The sequence below is a fragment of the Scyliorhinus torazame genome, chromosome 13 (genome assembly GCF_047496885.1).
Source record: "Scyliorhinus torazame isolate Kashiwa2021f chromosome 13, sScyTor2.1, whole genome shotgun sequence".
Taxonomy (NCBI): Eukaryota; Metazoa; Chordata; class Chondrichthyes; order Carcharhiniformes; family Scyliorhinidae; genus Scyliorhinus; species Scyliorhinus torazame.
In genome coordinates, this window is record NC_092719.1 from 176997031 (window position 1) to 177016333 (window position 19303).

Consider the following 19303-nt stretch of genomic DNA (forward strand, 5'->3'; position numbering starts at 1 on the left):
TGATCAATACATGTAGTGATATCATGACCTCCCTGCCAGTAGGTGGAACCAGAGACCTATAGATATATATATATATATATACAGGGGACGGACGAGACAGAGGAACTTGGTAGCAGGACGGACAACGAGACAGTTGCATCTCACCTTAGCTCCACAGCCACGTAGACATAATTGTTTGTCCATGGAATTGCATGGTTACCTTTATACGTGTCAAGATTAAATACTTATTACCACCACACCCTCATGTTCTATGCGTGCCTTCATGATCGGGGAGCCATAGAACACAACAAGAATATGCTGTCAGTCAGCAGCAGTTTCTCCATTTCAGGCTGTAACCACCTGCATGACACCTGATTAAATCTAGTGCTCCCGCTGCAAGGTGGTTCATTAATTTGAATAACTATATATTTAATCTCTACCAAGACGTTCACAGACAAACTCCAGAGCTATTTTGAATCTTTGTCTCAGCTGGGTAAGTGTCAGCAGACTTCAATCTAGCTCATTGAATGAAACAATAATCTGCAAAAGGTTCTGTTGGAAGCTAAAAACCATCCAATTTAAACTGACTCTTATGCAGATTAACCACTTCCTATTGGTGGAAGTCATAGAGAAGTGCTCAGTGCCAGGACTCCACTTTCTCACTTGAAGGATGATGTCTGATACGTGGGTTAGAAAGGAATGGTGAAAAAATGTCACAAACAGTATCTTGTACTATTTCACATATAGATTCTTTAAAAAAAATCATTCTTGAAACTCTTCATTGCATACCACCAAAAGGTCCAATACTTACAGCTTCTACCAGACTGTCGGCGCTCCCTCGTTTTTCATAGTACCGCTGTATAAAGTTATTAGGAACTGCTAGATTTGTTGGAGTATAGACTTTGTACGGAATGTCAACATCATCGGTATACCAAGAGCTCCTGCTCATTGAGGGAAGGCTACCATTCATATTTTCTCTGGATTCAACACGATCCACTCGGATCAGAGGAGTGTAGTATGGGGAGTGTTCTTTGCTGGGTGGTGTAGCTGGAGGTGTTGCCCACGAGCGTGTTGACCGTGCTGGTGAGAGCCTTCTATTTTTGTAAGAGTCCATTCCTGCCACAGCCATAACCTGTTCATTCATATCGAGGAAAATCAATGGTAAAAAATGAATATAATTACAGATTTTATCTTTTTCAATAATTGCTCACAAAAATAAACTAGAATTTAAGTTCAGTAGGTTGTCTCCCAATCCATTTGTGATACATTGATTATAGTGAACTGCCACTGTAAATTAGTGAAACAGTTAGTTCTGAATTTATATTCAAGCAAGCTGTGTCCCATTCCAATTCTGCTCCTAATAACTAAATGAGTATGTAAATAGTAACCGTGCCCACAGAACAAGTCTATGATTCTTCCATTACCACTGAACTTACCACTCACTTTCCCCCATAGAGCCCCAGGGGGGGGCGACAGCCGTCTTGGGTGTAGTATAATGGGCTAATTCTAACTGTTTAATGTGCTAATCATGTGCTGTGCACACCATCACAAGAATGTAATATCAAATGATTTTCTTTCTCTTGTATAGCCTTGTTTTGGGAAGATGTGGCTAGAGCAGCAAGATGTGATCCAATCATGTTTGTCTTTTATATACCTCTGCAGACTCAATAAGTAGTGCTGCTCGAACCAAACCAACAATATTATATTCGGTAGTGGATCCAAGCAGGCACCACTAGTGAATCAGCAATCAGTTTTGTGGCTGGATTTATATTGCTGTCAGATTTCACCCCCTTTAGTTATCATTCACTCCATTTAACTCCCACATGGCATTTAATGCATATGACTAGATTTTCTTTAACGATATAGGTCACGATTCTATGTTCGATATTCTATTCCACCACACTGCGTCTGACGCCGCTCCCGTTGTGCCGGGAGATACCCAAAGTGGGCTTCGCGCCAAGCAGAAAACCGCACGCGAGTCACCCGACCATCGGCGCCCGGCATGATCTGGATCAAAGTGAGCGATATCCAGATAATCATATTTAATGGCTCATTTAAATAAGCATAGCCTGTTTGAAGCCGCAGTCTCCTGGCTTCTGGGAAGCAGCGGCAAGGCCTCACCATGCATATTAGTACCGTCTGCACATGCAGAGAGCAGGCGTGATGGCCACTCTAAGGATCTCGGAGGATGTTGGAGCTCTCCGGGTAGTCGAGGACAGGGCAGTACCTTGCAACTTCACGACACCCAGGCAGTGCCATCCTGGCACTGTCAAGGTCTCAAGAGCACAGCCCAGGCTGGCAGTGTCAAGGTGCCACTGCTAAGGGTCAGGGCCTGAGGGGACTCGTGCCTTTGAAAGAGGGGAGTTATGAAGGGTGTGGGTGATGGGGAAGGTATGAAGGGCATCATGAAGATTGGGGAGGGTGAAAGGGGGGCCCTGAAAGCAGGTGGCCCTTATGGTGTGGGCCCCATATCGGGGTGAGCTCACTTGGGGTGGGGGTGATATCCAGGTCTGTGGGGGGAGGTTGCATTGTCCATGGGTGTAGGGGACTCAAGCTCACTTAGAGATTGGAGCACCCTTTCAAAATAATAATCTTTATTATTGTTAGCACTGCTGCCCCACGGCGCCGAGGTCCCAGGTTTGATCCCACCCCAGGGTCACTGTCCGTGTGGAGTTTGCACATTCTCCCCATGTTTGCGTGGGTTTCGTCCCCACAACCCAAAGATGTGCAGGATAGGTGGATTGGCCACACTAACTTGCCCCTTAATTGGAAGAAATGAATTGGGTACTCTACATTTATTTCAAAAAAATCTTTATTAGTGTCACAAGTAGGCTTATATTAACACTGCAATGAGGTTACTGCAAAAATCCCCTAGTCGCCACAGTCCGGTGCCTGTTTGGGTACACTGAGGGAGAATTCAGAATGTCCAATTCACCCCACAAGCACGTCTTGCTGAGGAGACAGTCTGGCCAGTGAGTTTAGTTTCCCACTGCTGGAAAAAAAAACAAAGTGTGGGCTTGACCACTGAGAAACTCCTCAAGCCCCAAAAGAATGATCAAGTGTGGGTGAATCCAGGTCTGGATCTCACCCATAAAGCTGGTGGGAACACCCCGCCAAACTCACCCAAAATGACACTTAGTCATTTTCTGGGAGGATCGCACCCATAGTGAAACGCTATGAGTACAAACATGGTTTCATGCTGAAGGTGTAGTGAACTGCAGAAAATGCATTTTATAAAAAATCCATTTTATTTGAGTTCTCTATTGGTAAAGAAGCTATGAGCAAAATTACTCACAAAGAGTTATGTAGAGAGAAAGACAGCAGTCAGTGTTAGGCTATTTAAAACTGATTATTCTGCTTTGGTTATCCTGTTTATAAAATCCTCCACTGATCAAGATGAGTTCTAAGCAAATTTATTCTCTATTTCTGTAATTGTAAGCAGAATTGTGATTAAATTGATTGTGATAATCATGTTACATTTAATGCACAATTGTCCTTGTAAAATGAAGGAATATTACAGTAGAAGATATGCACTGAAGGTCTTTAAGAAATGCTGCACAAAACCTTAATCACAAATTAAGTTCCTATCTAGTGGATACTTTGTGGATCTTAATTGAATTAAGATGTATTGGTTGTCATAAACCACATGTTGTGTTTTCTTACCTCCTGAAGATATTGATTCTTTATTGGCATTATTACCTCTGGTATCTCATCCAAATGCCAGTCTTAATTTAAGAGACAGTGGGTGTAAGCAAGGCTATCAACCACAGGCTACATCACAAGCAAGCCTGCTTCTGCTCTAATAGGGAGATAGTGACAATGAACTAGTAATCCAGAGGCCCAGGCTAATGATGTGGGGAAATGGGTTCAAATTTCAGCATGACAGCTGATCCAATTTTAAATTCAATTAATAAAATATGGACGATAAAGCTAGTCTCAATAATGGTGACCATGACAACGATCATTGATTGATGTAAAAACCCATCTGGTTCATAAGGTCCTTTAGAGAAGTAAATCTGCCATCCTTACCTGGTCTGGCCTACATGTGATTCTAGACCCAGGGTAATGCGATTGACTCAGTGCCCTCTGAAATGGCCGAGCAAACCACTCAGTTCAAAGGCTATTGCGTATGGGTAACAAATTCTGCACTTGGCAGTGACACCCACATCTGATGAAAGAATTTTTAAAAACACACACACACACAACTTAACGGTGACCAATACATCACTGTGAACAAGTGATTGAACTCAGGGCATTGTTAGTCTGCATCATTCAGCTACTTAGCACCATAACTTATTGAGAGAACTTCATAGTTACAGTTCTGGAAGAAATTCTATTTTTGCAGCCATTTTACAATTGTTTTAATTGTGCTTAGTCATTTAAAATTTCCCTTGGGTGAACTACTATATGATCATTTTCATATGAACTGGAAGAGGGATATTCACCTGGTGTTGCATTAAATGTAGTGGCAGAGCAGTACGCTGTTGGAATATAGGAGATAAGGAGATATCATCTTGACTATTTTGTCTGCGTAGACACTCAAAATTGAAGGAGGGCCTCCGATTTGCTGTCAAAACAAATTTGTTAAAACTTGAATAAGTGAAATAACAATTAAAACTTTATATTTGCATGGCACCTTTAACGTAAGAACCTGTCCCAAGATGTTTCATGGGCACGTTATTTTTTAAAAAAAATCAAATAAGGAGATATTAGATCAGACGACTAAAAACTTGATCAAAGAGATGGATGTTAAGAAACGCCTCAAAGGAAGAAAGCAACATTGGTAGAGAGGTAGAGAGGAGTAGGGAGGGAATTCCAGAGCTAAGAATTCGGCAGTCGAAGGCACAGCCACCAATGTTGGAGCGGTTAAAATCGGGGATGCTCAAGAGTCCAGAATTAGATTAGTACAGATATCTCGGAGGTTTGTGGGGCTGGAGGGGATTATAGAGATGGCGAGGGGTGAGATTGTGGAGGGATTTGAAAAGGATGAAAATTTTAAAATCAAGGCATTGCATGATCAGGAGCTAATGTACGTCAATGAGCACAGAGGTGACAGGGAAATTAGACTTGGTGCCATTAACACATGGGCAGCAGAGTTTTGGACAACCTCAGGTTTACTGAGGGTAGAATTTGGGAGATCAGCCAGGATTCACATAACAAAGAGGTGGAAATAGGCGATTTTAGTGAGGGCACGAATAGAATCACCAGGTTTGACAGTACGGAAACAGGCCCTTCAGCCCAGCAGAACTACGACAGCGATCAAGCACCTATCTATTCTAATTCCATTTTCAAGCACATGGCCCTTAGCCTTGTATGCTATGGCATTTTAAAAATAAATTTAGATTACCCAATTCAGTTTTTCCAATTAAGGAGCAATTTAGCATTGCCAATCCACCTACCCTGCACATCTTTGGGTTGTGGGGGCAAAACCCATGCAAACATGGGGAGAATGTGCAAACTCCACATGCACAGTGACCCAGAGCTGGGATCGAACCTGGGACCTCGGCACCGGGAGGCAGCAATGCTATCCACTGCGCCACCATGCTGCACATTTAAATATTTCTTAAAGGTTGTGAAGGTGCCGACCTCTACCCTTTCAGGCAGCAAGTCCCAGATTCCCACCACCCTCTGGGTGAAAAGGTTCCCCCCACATCTCCTATAAACCTCCTGCCCCTTACCTTAAATATATGCCCCCTGGCTGTTGACCCTTAACTAAGGGGAAAAGTGCTTTCCAATTTACCCTATCTATGTCCCTCATAATTTTCTACACCTCAATCAGGTTCATCCTGAGTCTTCTCGGCTCCAGCAAAAACAATCCCAGCCTATCTAGTCTCTCGATAGATGAAACACTCCAGCCCAGTCAACAACTTGGTGAATCTCCTCTCCAGTGCACATTCCTCTCCTCTGCACCCTCTCCTCTTCTGTGGTGACCAGAACTGCACATAGTACTCCAGCTGGGACCTAACCAGCATTTTATACAGCTCCAACATAGTCCCGCTACTCTCATATTCAATTTTTTGGTATGCGTATGGCGGAGCCACACAGCGGTCCGACGCGGAAGAAGGTAAGCCCCCCCCCCCCTCGGATCACGGGCCTGGCCGTCGTGGAGGCCCCCTCTCCCCCCCCCCCCCCCCGCCCCGGAATCTGATCCCCCCGCCCCCCCACCAGGACGGCCACCACGGCCGCAGGTCCGAGCTCCCGTCGGGTGGAACCATGTTAGAACCATGCTGGCGGGAACTCGGCCGGTCGACCGCGGAGAATTGCCGCGGGGGTCTCTTTCAACGGCCTCCGACCGGCGCCGCCTCGAACGTGCGCGCTGGCAGCGATTCTCCGGTTGCTGGAGAATCGCGTCCCAGCCTGTCTCGGCGTCAACTCCGATTCTCCGAGCCCGCCAGCCATGATCTCCCTTTGACAAAATCATGCTGACGATCCTTGATTAATCCTTGCATCTCCAAGTGGAGATTAATTCAGTCCCTCAGAATCGTTTCTTGTAGACTCACTGGCCTGTAATTTCCTGGTTTGTCCCGACTTCTTGAATAATGGCACCACTTTAGCTGTCCTCCAGTCCTCTGGCTCCTCCTGTGGCCAGAGAAGATTTTAAATTTTTTCTCAGAGCCCCTACAATCTCCTCCCTTCCCACAGCAACCTGGGATTTTTCTCATCTGGCCCCAGGGATTTATCCATTTTTATGCCGATTAAAACTGTTAATACCTCCTCTCCCTCAATGTTAAGTCGTTCAAGTAAATCACAATGTACCTCCCTGATTTCTATACCTACATCATCCTTCTCCAGAATGAACATAGATGGAAAGTACTGATTTAAAACCTCACCTATACCTTCCGGTTCCACACACTAATTGCTAAGGTGGGCCCTAATGTGCCCTACCTATTACCCTGGTCAACCTCCTATCCTTATAAAACACTTTTGGATTTTCCTTTATTTTAACCACTGGTGCTTTTTCATATCCCCGCTTCGTTTACTCTAGGGTTTCTGCTGTTATGAGCCCTGGGTATCTGCCATAAGCCTCCCTTTTTCCCCCGTATTCAATCTAGTATCCCTTGTCATCCAGGGTTCCCTGGACTTATTGCTCTCACCCTTCACTATCACGGGAACATGTCCTGTACTTTGACAAAGAGTCATCGGACTCGAAACATTAGCTCGTTTCTCTCCCTACAGGTGCTGCCAGACCTGCTGAGATTTTCCAGCATTTTCTCTTTCGTTTCAGATTCCAGCATCTGCAGCAATTTGCTTTTATGCCCTGTACTTTCTCTATTTCCTTTTTGAATGAATCTGACTGCTCTGATGTAGATTTTCCTACAAGTAGTTGCTCCTAGCTAACTTTGGACAGATCATGTCTTACTTTATTAAAACTGGCCCTCCCCCAGTTCAGAACCTTAATTTTCGGTCTATCTTTGTCCCTTTCCAGAACTACCGTAAATTCTATCGAGTTATGTTCACTTTTTCCCAAATGCTCCCCCACTAAAACCTCAACCACTTGCCCAGCTTCATTCCCTAAAACTAGATCCAGTATCAAACCACTCCCTTGTCGGACTTTCTACATATTGCCATAAAAAGCTCTCCTGGGTATATTTTAAGAATTCTGCACCCTCTAAACCTTTCACACTTTGTCTATCCCAGTTAATATTGGGGAAGTTGAAATCCCATTCTATTATTACCCAATTTTTCTTACAATTCTCAGAGATTTGTCTACATATCTGCACTTCTATCTCTTCCTGACTGTTTGGAGGCCGATAGTACACTTCCAGAATATGCGGGAGGAACTCATTTTTGGGGCAAATATGACACCGGGGTTGTGAACAGGTTCGTTTGAATCATAGAATTTACAGTGCAGAAGGAGACCATTCAGCCCATCAAATCTGCACCAGCCCTTGGAAAGAGCACCCTATTCCACCCCATCCCTGTAACCCAGTAACTCCGCCTAACCTTTTGGACACAAAGGAGCAATTTAGCATGGCCAATCCATCTAACCTGCACATCTTTGGACTGTGGGTGGAAACCGGAGCACCCAGAGGAAACCCAAGTAGACACAGGGAGAAAGTGCAAACTCCACAAAGACAGTCACCTGAGGCCGGAATTGAACACGGGATCCTGGAGCTGTGAGGCAGCAGTGCTAACCACTGTACCACCCCTCAGACAGCTGCCAGGGAGAGGGATGGAGTTGTTAGGGAATGGAGTTTGCAATAGGGATTTAAAACAATGGCCTCAAGTCTTTCCAAGCGCAGAATATTTCTGCTGATCCTGTACTGGATGTCAGATAAATTGTCTGATAATTTAGCAATAGTGGAGAAGTCCAGAGAGGTGGCGGTGAGGTAGAGTGGGTGTCATTAGCATGCATATGAAAACTAACACTGTGCTTTTGAATAATGTCGCTGAGGGGCAACAGGTAGATGAGAAATAAGAGGGCATCAAGGATAGATACTTGGGGGACACCCAGAGAAAACAATGTAGGAGTAGGAAGAGACACCATTGCAATTGGTACCCTGGTCACAATTATATAAGAATGGAATCAGGTGAGTATAGTCCCATCCAACTGGCCAATGGTGGAGAGGCATTGGAGGAAAATGGTAGTCAGCCAAGTCAAAGTCTGTAGACAGGTCGAGAAAGATAATAAGAGATAGTTTCTAGCTTTGTCACAGTCATATAGGATGGCTTTGGTTAGAGCCTTAATGCTGTCGGGAAATGGGTTCAAACAGTTTTGGTACTGTGGCAGGGGCAAAAACGTGATTGGAAGAATCCAAACATGGAGTTTTGGAAAATGTGAGCACGGATTTGGAAGAATAAAAGGAGGTTGGAGTTGGGGCAGCAGTTTGCAAGGATGGTAGGGTCAATGGTCAGTTTTTTGGAGGGAGTACAGCAGATTTAAAGGAAAGGAGATGGCACTTGAATAGAGAGAACAATCACCAATATCGGCTAACATGGGGACCAGGAAGATAAGTTGAGTGGGCAGCAGTTTAGTGTATTTAAGAATCAAGTGAGCACGAGGTGGGTTTCATGGACGAGATCAGCTCAGAGAGGGCATGAAGAGTGATGGGAGAGATACTAGGGAAAGATGTGAATTCCGGGCTAAGGCAGCATTAATGGAGTTCTGGCCATATAGTGGAAGGCAAAAAAGTGGCAAAGGTGCTTGATCAGATGATGTCAATCTGAATGGCAAAAAAGTCTATGAGTTCCTTGTACTTATTATTGTAGGTGATGCTGGAGGACACAGGTGAGAGGGATTTGAGAAGATGGTTTGTAGTAGAGAAAATAAGCGGGGGGTTATAGCTTTCCATTGCAGGATGATCCTGGAAGAGGACCCGATACTGCTTTATGTGATGCAGCCAGGCCGGATGGTGAATGGCTGAACCAGTTGTCTATCACAACCTTTCAAATCTGCATCCCTTGGACCTAACAGCAGAGATGAGAGCCGTGCCAGGGGAACTGGTCAAGGTGAGAAAGAGTATTGTCTTTTAATGGGGCCTCCAATGGAGGCTGGGATGAGCAAATAAATAGCTGCAGAAATGTTATGGTGAGCAGAAGGCCAAAGGCTAGATACTGGGATTATGAAAATTCAGTTGTAGATGAATTGGGGTATAGTTTTTTCCAGGGGCAGATAGAGAAGAAGGAAGGGTTGGGGTGTGGACGGGAGATATAGAGGGAAAGTGGCTTGTGATTCAGAAACGGCCTTATTTGTGATAGATATTACAAGACGAGTAAGCTCACACAAGATCAATTGGATGGCTGTGAGCTGGGCATTTATATGGAGGGAGAGATTTAGGGAGCATGAGAGGACAATAAACTCAAAGGAAAGAGTGTGATTTGTGATGGCATTTGAAATCACCAAGGTTGAGATGTTTGGTAGAGAGGCTGAGTCAAGAAATGTAGCAGATAAACAAAGTTTTTAAGAGATTAAATTACATCAATTTTACGTATTTTCATCCCGATCAGTTTACATATGTTAATACTTACCAAAAGATGTAAAAGTAATTTCTTGATAAGTTGGAATTTGCTACAACTTAATATCAAACTGAAGCCATTTGCTTTGCCTTTTGCCAGCATCTTTGTAACTCTGGCTCTAATTTATCAAACCTTCAGCTGTCCGCAAAGGCTGAACGTAGTGCAAAAACTCAAAATTCTGCTAAAATCTGAGCTGAGCTTTTTATATCATATCAAGGCCTTCTTAAACCAATGGAATACTGGCCAGTTAGGACTCCCAACAGCCCTTCTGATATTTATAAATACCTTCATCACCTTGGGAGTGATTTTTCCTTAATATTTGTCTCATGAACGTCCCTTTACCGCACTGTTCACAAACCTCAGACAACACATCTCTCTCTGGCCTGAGCCCTTTATTCTACAAAGTACTGCTCACCCATCATTTTCATCCTTACTATTCACCACTGGCTCTTACACTCCAGTAAACTGATTTCAAGACCCATCTCCTAAGTTTCAATTGAACAAGATGTACGAGAGAAAAGCCTTTTTGTTTGAAGCTAAATATCATTTGTGAAAAATGAAAATGGTCTCCAAAAATATGGCAACTTTTTGTACATAAATAAATATTATTTTAACTGATTTTGTGCATATTTAGACAACTGAGTTCCCCAGAGTTCTATTAACCAGAGAAAGACACATTTTTTGTGAAAGTTCTGGAAAGATTTGTAAATTTATAATGTTTGCAGCAATAGTACGTCTATTAAAAGGTATAAAAAGCTCCTATAAACTAGTCTTGCATTTTGAAATTCAAAATCATCAAATTCAAATCATTAAATAGAAAGTGCAGATGTAAACACAAATGCAAACTAAACACATACATATAAATTATTAATACATTTGTCAAAGAAACTATTCACCTATAGGTGTTGGTGGGAGCAATCGTCTCCTAGGTGACTGGCGGTATCCAATATAACTGTGAGACTCATCTTCTTCATAGTAACCACAGGGATGATGATAACCCTTTGGCCTTTCAAAATCCAGGTCATTATTTTGAATTTGATTCTGATAGTCACTATGTATTTGTCTTCATTTGATTCAGGAGTGGAAGAAAAAGAACACAAGACATTTTGCAGAGTAAAATACAATTATCAGATGAACATATTCAAATTACAACCTATGCCTTCTTGTAGTTTTGATAATGTGCCCCTCTAGGTGAGAATTATTTCTGTAGAAGGGTCCTTCACTGGGAGTTAGGGCAGTTACTAATATAATTAATGGGCTAAAAATGTTGCCCACAAAAATGGTAGTGGGCTTAACGGCTGTACAGATTGAATGTAGTGCCCATTTTGAACCCCAAAATTGGCACAGTACATACTGATTTCTATCCCTGTAACTCCAATGTCTAGTACCACGGGCGTCATTCTCCGACCCCCCAGAGGGTCGGAGAATGCCCGTTGGCCGCCGTGAATCCCGCCCCCGCCGAAGTCTCCGAAGGGAGAAAAGTCGGCGGGGCGTTAATGGCGCCGCTGCCGCGGAGAATGTCACGGGTCTGCGCAAGGCAGCCGATTTTCGGCCTGCCGATATTCTCCCTTCCGGATGGGCCGAAGTCCCGTCGACTTGATGACCGTTCACGTTGACGTGAATCAAACCTCCTTTTCATCGGCGTGACCCGGTGCTCCAGGCTCACGCCGACCAGCGTGGAGGTGAGTGACAGCCTGGGGGGTTGGCTCTGGGCAGGAAATGGCGTGGCCGCAGACTGATTGCGTGAGGAGAGGTGTGTCTCGGCTTGTGTGTGTGTGTGTGCGGCGGGGGGGGGGGGGGGGGGGTGGTTAGAGTAGGCTGGGCTCCGGGGGAGTGCCGGGAGGGGGTCTGTGCCGGGGTGGAGGTTGGGGGGGGGGTCCGTGCCGGGGTGGAGGTTGGGGGTTGGGGGGGTCCGTGCTGGGGTGGAGGTTGGGGGTTGGGGGGGGTCCGTGCTGGGGTGGAGGTTGGGGAGGGGGTCCGTGCCGGGGTGGAGGTTGGGGAGGGGGTCCGTGCCGGGGTGGAGGTTGGGGGTTGGGGGGGGTCCGTGCTGGGGTGGAGGTTGGGGTTGGGGGGGGTCCGTGCTGGGGTGAAGGTTGGGGGTTGGGGGGTGTCCGTGCCGGGGTGGAGGTTGGGGAGGGGGTCCGTGCCGGGGTGGAGGTTGGGGAGGGGGTCCGTGCCGGGGTGGAGGTTGGGGGTTGGGGGGGGTCCGTGCTGGGGTGGAGGTTGGGGGTTGGGGGGGGTCCGTGCTGGGGTGGAGGTTGGGGGTGGGGGGGTCCGTGCTGGGGTGGAGGTTGGGGTGGAGGTTGGGGAGGGGGGCCGTGCCGGGGTGGAGGTTGGGGAGGGGGTCCGTGCCGGGGTGGAGGTTGGGGGTTGGGGGGGGTCCGTGCTGGGGTGGAGGTTGGCGGTTGGGGGGGGGTCCGTGCTGGGGTGGAGGTTGGCGGTTGGGGGGGGGTCCGTGCTGGGGTGGAGGTTGGGGGTTGGGGGGGTCCGTGCTGGGGTGGAGGTTGGGGAGGGGGTCCGTGCCGGGGTGGAGGTTGGGGAGGGGGTCCGTGCCGGGGTGGAGGTTGGGGAGGGGGTCCGTGCCGGGGTGGAGGTTGGGGAGGGGGTCCGTGCCGGGGTGGAGGTTGGGGGTTGGGGGGGGGGTCCGTGCTGGGGTGGAGGTTGGGGGTTGGGGGGGGTCCGTGCTTGGGTGGAGGTTGGGGGTTGGGGGGGGTCCGTGCTGGGGTGGAGGTTGGGGGTTGGGGGGGGTCCGTGCTGGGGTGGAGGTTGGGGGTTGGGGGGGGTCCGTGCTGGGGTGGAGGTTGGGGGTGGGGGGGTCCGTGCTGGGGTGGAGGTTGGGGTGGAGGTTGGGGAGGGGGGCCGTGCCGGGGTGGAGGTTGGGGAGGGGGTCCGTGCCGGGGTGGAGGTTGGGGGTTGGGGGGGGTCCGTGCCGGGGTGGAGGTTGGCGGTTGGGGGGGGGTCCGTGCTGGGGTGGAGGTTGGCGGTTGGGGGGGGGTCCGTGCTGGGGTGGAGGTTGGGGGTTGGGGGGGTCCGTGCTGGGGTGGAGGTTGGGGAGGGGGTCCGTGCCGGGGTGGAGGTTGGGGAGGGGGTCCGTGCCGGGGTGGAGGTTGGGGAGGGGGTCCGTGCCGGGGTGGAGGTTGGGGAGGGGGTCCGTGCCGGGGTGGAGGTTGGGGGTTGGGGGGGGGGGTCCGTGCTGGGGTGGAGGTTGGGGGTTGGGGGGGGTCCGTGCTTGGGTGGAGGTTGGGGGTTGGGGGGGGTCCGTGCTGGGGTGGAGTTTGGGGGTTGGGGGGGGTCCGTGCTGGGGTGGAGGTTGGGGGTTGGGGGGGTCCGTGCTGGGGTGGAGGTTGGGGAGGGGGTCCGTGCCGGGGTGGAGGTTGGGGAGGGGGTCCGTGCCGGGGTGGAGGTTGGGGAGGGGGTCCGTGCCGGGGTGGAGGTTGGGGAGGGGGTCCGTGCCGGTGTGGAGGTTGGGGGTTGGGGGGGGGTCCGTGCTGGGGTGGAGGTTGGGGAGGGGGTCCGTGCCGGGGTGGAGGTTGGGGGTTGGGGGGGGTCCGTGCTGGGGTGGAGGTTGGGGGTTGGAGGGGGTCCATGCTGGGGTGGAGGTTGGGGAGGGGGTCCGTGCCGGGGTGGAGGTTGGGGAGGGGGTCCGTGCCGGGGTGGAGGTTGGGGAGGGGGTCCGTGCCGGGGTGGAGGTTGGGGGTTGGGGGGGGGTCCGTGCCGGGGTGGAGGTTGGGGGGCGGTCCGTGCCGAGGAGGGTGATGGGAGGGCAAGTGAGTTGGTCCACCTGGCCAGGTGCCAGCCTCCAACAGTTGGACCCATGCGGTCCATGCCACCTGGCTGGGGGGAGGAGGGGATATGGCCAATGACGACATGTCGTCGTTCCCCTCCCCCCCCACCAGGCCGTCATGTTTTCAGATCATCCAGCGATGTTGGCCGCTGTGGTGGCAGCCGCTCATGTCTATGTTGCCCTGAATGAGGAGGAGGAGGAGGAGCGTGCCAGAGAGGCGGCGCAGGCTGCCGCAGAGGTGCAGGCGGCAGCCGCCCAGGCTGGAGGGACACCTGACCGACAGGACGAGGAGGGGGAGGAGGACGTCGCGGCCCCACGGCAACGGAGGCACCCGAGGGCGCCCCGTGTGTACCGGCCCAGGCAGTCATACCAGGACCTCACGGACCGGGAATGCAGGAGGAGACTCCGGATGAGCTGGGAAACCGTGGCACACATCTGCCACCTGCTGGCACACCTGTCACCGTGTGGCACTGGCGGGGGACACCCTCTCCCCGTGTCCGTCAAGGTTACGGTGGCCCTGAACTTTTATGCAACGGGGTCATTCCAGGCACCGAGTGGGGACCTGTCCGGCATATCGCAGACATCGGTGCACCGGTGCATCCGGGCAGTGACAGATGCCCTTTATGCCATGACGCACCGCTACATCCGCTTCCCCGTGGACCGGGCCAGCCAAGATGCCCGGGCCGTGGGCTTCTCTGCCGTGGCCGGGTTCCCCATGGTCCAGGACGCGATCGATGGGATGCACGTCGCCGTGCGGCCACCTGCAGATAACAGGGCCGTGTTCACTAATAGGAAGGGGACCTATTCGATGAACGTACAGGTGGTCTGCGACCACCGCATGATGATCCTGCACGTCTGCGCCCGTCACCCAGGCAGTGTACACGACTCATTCGTGTTGTCGCGGTCATCCATCCCCGGCATGTACGAGGGACGCCATCCCCGGCTGAGGGGCTGGTTGCTGGGCAACAGGGGCTACCCATTGCGATCGTGGCTGCTGACGCCTATACGGAGGCCACGCAAAGAGGCGGAGAACCGCTACAATGATGCCCATGTAGCGACAAGGGGAGTGATTGAGAGGTGCTTTGGCGTGCTGAAGATGCGTTTCAGGTGCCTGGACCTCTCTGGGGGCGCCCTCCAGTATCGGTCAGATAGGGTCGGCCGCATCATTGTGGTGTGCTGCGTCCTGCACAACATAGCCCAGCAGAGGGGCGATGTGCCGCAGGCAGAGGAGGGCGGAGTGGAGGAGCAGCAGGAAGAGGCACAGTCCTCCCCAGATGAGGGGGATGGGGGCAATGGTCAGGGCAGACGGGGTAGACACAGGCGGGTGGCTGTCCACCGTTACCGGCTGGCCCAGCGGGCACGGGACAGACTGATAGACGCCCGCTTCACTGACTAGATGGGCGTGGGAATCGGGTAGTATGGCCACAGACCGCACACCGTGGCAACAGCCGACCACCCACACCCCCCACCCACCCAGCACCTTCACCCCCCTCCCCAACCCCACCCACCCCATCCGCATGCACACCACCCCCCCCCCCCCCATTGCCGATCCACCGGCGGCACAACGGGCCGGGCTCACACAGTTGCGGGTGGACGCGTGTATATCGCAGGCCATGGAGGATGATGACAACCCGCCCTGCGATGAGCTCCTGGCTCTACATCGTTGGACTATGTCTGACCCATGGCCACAGTACCACCATCCACCCGGACCATCTCTGCATGCGGCTGTGACACTGCAGCGCACGGTCCCGTCCTTTGCCCGGGGGATGTTGATGGCGGCCCAGGGGGAAGGGGGCAGACTCACCTGGGGCTGAGGTAAGACCACCCCTCACACACACACTTGCGCTCAACGTACATGACACGCCCGCACACTTTGGACAGAGCACAAAGGCAGCTTCGGTAGGTGTAACATTGACTTTAATAACCAAAGGAGTTCCTGCACCCGTGCCAACTTACTCAGTGTCTAATTGTTTGGCCTTACGGGCCCTTTGACTACGTCCACGTGGTTCCCCAGACGGTACAGCAGAACTGGAAGTGGACTCCTGTGATTCCTGCCCTCTGACACTGGATCCCTTTGGCGGCCGTTTCCTGGGGCGTCCTGGCCTAGATGGGCCAGGCTGCGGCCCGGGCGACTGGGATGGCGAGCTGCCAGCCTGTCCTGCCCGTTGCCATCCCGATGCACCTGGGACGGAAGGGGGGGGGAGTCCGAGGTGTCGCGGTGTACCGGGACCTCCCCTACAGAGGGAGCCGGGACGGACCACACCACCTCCTCCTCCCTCGGGGTGCCCGATGGCCCCCAGGCCTCTACATGGGTGGGGGATGCGAACGGACTGGTCATCCGACGCCCCCCCGACATCTGGCGCTGCCAGTCCTGGAGGCCCGTGCTGGTATCGACAGGGCTCTGCAGGTTTGCAGCCATGGAGTCCAGGGTGTTGGCAAACCCTGTCTGTGACAGTGCGACGCCGGCTCGCACATGGCCACTGGCGCCGATGCCCTCAGCGATGGCCTGCTGAGACTGGGCCATGGCCTGCAGAGACTGGGCCATGGCCTGCTGAGACTGGGCCATGGCCTGCTGAGACTGGGCCATGGCCTGCAGAGACTGGGCTATGGCGTTGAGCGCCTCTGCCATCTGGCGCTGGCTCATGGCCTCCTGTGAGAGGGCAGCCATTTCCTGGACCACAGGCGCCGCCTGCACGGAAGGCCCCAGGCCTCGCAAACCGTTCCCCATGTCTGACACCGTCGCAACCATTGCCTCCACCGCGGACGCCACCCGTGCGGTGTCAGCCTGGGTGGCACGCATGACCGGGACCACTCCCAGCTCCTGGACGCGGGTGGACTCCTCCACCTGCGCCCGCAGCCGCCGCAAGCCGCCCGTCACCCTCTTCGCTCGTCTCCAGGTCGGTGGTTGCATCGGATCTATGTGTGGGTGTGGTAACTGCAGGAACCCGGGATCCATCTGGGCGGCAGATGTTCGCTTGGCCTGGGCTGCCCTCCGACCGCCCGGTCCCTCTGCTGCTCCTACCTCCACCTGCTGTACCGGGACGGCTGTGTTGTGCGCACCAGTGAGTGTACCAGACGCCTCGTCACTAAAGTGCCCAACCGTGGTGAGTGTTTCTGCGATGGTGGAGGGTGTTGGTGACAGCAGTGGCATTGTGTCGTGCTCTTCGTCCCACTCTGAGTCCATGGCACTTTGGGGTGGGGGTTCGTCTCCACCCATCCACTCTGAGTCACTGTCCGGTATTTCGTCTTCCTGGGTAGTGCTGTCCCGGGTAGTGCTGTCCCGGTAGGGGTGTCCTGGGTAGGGGTGTCCTGGGTAGGGGTGTCCTGGGTAGTGGTGTCCTGGCTCGGATGTGACGGGGGCCTGTAGCTGCCCCCCTCATCGCTGGGTGGTCGCTCCCGCACGTGACGGGGGTGTCGTCTCCCTGTTGCTCCAGGTCTCTCCGTCTCCCGTGGTGTGCGAGGGGCATCCTGCGGGCGTTGCATGCTGGAGGGTCCGGGTCTCTCCGTTTCCCGTGGTGTGCGAGGGGCATCCTGCGGGCGTCGCATGCTGGAGGGTCCGGGTCTCTCCGTCTCCCGTGGTCTCCGAGGGGCATCCTGCGGGCGTCGCATGCTGGAGGGTCCGGGTCTCTCCGTCTCCCGTGGTCTCCGAGGGGCATCCTGCGGGCGTCGCATGCTGGAGGGTCCGGGTCTCTCCGTCTCCCGTGGTCTCCGAGGGGCATCCTGCGGGCGTCGCATGCTGGAGGGTGCGGGTCTCTCCGTCTCCTGTGGTCTCCAAGGGGCATCCTGCGGGCAGTGTGCATCTGCGGGGATGGGTGCCTGGACGTTTGGTCCTGCGATACACAATGAAGCATGCCTGGTTAGACATCAGGCAGTGATCAGGTGATACGGGGGAGGGGGATATAGGGGAGGGGGGATATGGGGACGGGCTGTCGGTGGCTCACTTGCTGGTGGGCCCCCGACCTCTGCATCAGCAACCTCCCGGTCCTCAGGTCCGCCAGCCAGTTCCAGGGCCCTTTCCTCGTGTACGGTCAGTGGCCTCTCATCAGCGGGCCCTCCTCCAGTCCTCACATGCTCCCTATTGTTGTGTGCGCGCTTCTCCTGTGGGGCAGGGGGGGGGGGGCTGGTGGCAGGGGTAAAAGGCAACAGTATTAGGCAGGTATATGAATGCACGCCATCGGTTGCGCGTGCATTGCAGAGGTTAAGGTTAGGGCTGGATTCACTTGGGGATATGGGGGATGGGGGGATATGGGGGATGGGGGGATATGGGGGATGGGGGGATATGGGGGAGGGGGGATATGGGGGAGGGGGGATATGGGGGAGGGGGGGATATGGGGGATATGGGGAGGGGGGGATATGGGGAGGGGGGGGATATGGGGAGGGGGGATATGGGGGAGGGGGGGATATGGGGGATGGGGGGATATGGGGGATGGGGGGATATGGGGGATGGGGGGATATGGGGGAGGGGGGGGGATATGGGGGAGGGGGGATATGGGGGAGGGGGGATATGGGGAGGGGGGGATATGGGGGAGGGGGGATATGGGGGAGGGGGGGATATGGGGGAGGGGGGGATATGGGGGAGGGGGGATATGGGGGAGGGGGGGATATGGGGGAGGGGGGGATATGGGGGAGGGGGGGATATGGGGGAGGGGGGGATATGGGGGAGGGGGGGATATGGGGGAGGGGGGGATATGGGGGAGGGGGGGATATGGGGGAGGGGGGGGATATGGGGGAGGCTCACCCTGCCTGCTCTGACGAGGTCGTTCACCTTCTTGTGGCACTGGGTGCCTGTCCGTGGTGTCAGGGCCACAGCGGTGACGGCCTCTGCCACTTCCCTCCACAGACGCCGGCTGTGGCGTGGGGCAACTCTGCGGCCGTGCCCGGGATACAGGGCGTCCCTCCTCTGCTCCACCGCGTCCAGGAGCGCCTCCACATTGCGTGACTCGAACCTCGGGGCTGAGCGACGGCCAGCCATCCAGTCGGGTGTTGCGGTTGGGTGTTCCGGTCTGGTGGGGGGGAGCAGCGCGGCCTTATGAGCCGTCACGCCGTGCAGCGCGTATGACGCTGCACGGCGTGAACCACTGCGCAAGCGCGGATCCCGTTACGTCGCTGCTAGCCCATTTCGGGCCGGAGACTATCGACCCATTTTTCTGACGTGACGCAAGTGGGATTTGCGCCGTTTTTTGCGCCGATCGGCGGACTTTCCGCCGATAACGGAGAATTTCGCCCCTGATCAGTAAAGTATCAGTAATCTTTTATTCCTGAACTACTACTCAAATTGCATGCAACTTTTCTTTTTAAATGTGTGCTGAAACTATCATTGCCCTACATAAGAAAGAGAACTTTCTTTTTTCCTTAGTTGATTTGCAAAGTGAATATTGTTACTATGAATATATTGTACCTATCCACTGACTGTATGCTGTCCGCTTCATAATACTCCTCCCCACTGAAATATTCCTGATCTCCTGAATAATGTTCATCCTCAAACCAGTCATCTGGTCTCCGTTCCTCTTGACAAATAGTAGGTACAACACCATCACCAGAATCTGATCTATAGCGAAGCAAGACACAATATTAAAATAACAT

The 19303-nt window shown here is 52.7% G+C and overlaps 1 protein-coding gene across 1 annotated transcript in view; it reads right to left on the reverse strand.

The window, feature by feature from the left end:
* cacna1db (calcium channel, voltage-dependent, L type, alpha 1D subunit, b) overlaps positions 1 to 19303 on the reverse strand; it is a 1216201-nt gene that overhangs the window by 13239 nt on the left and 1183659 nt on the right. Inside the window, exons 46-49 of the mRNA XM_072472487.1 lie at positions 19119 to 19268; positions 10833 to 10999; positions 4425 to 4546; positions 791 to 1111 (exon numbers count right to left, since the gene is read on the reverse strand). Of these exons, the coding sequence (XP_072328588.1) occupies positions 791 to 1111; positions 4425 to 4546; positions 10833 to 10999; positions 19119 to 19268 (760 nt within the window). The remainder of the gene's footprint in view (positions 1 to 790; positions 1112 to 4424; positions 4547 to 10832; positions 11000 to 19118; positions 19269 to 19303) is intronic.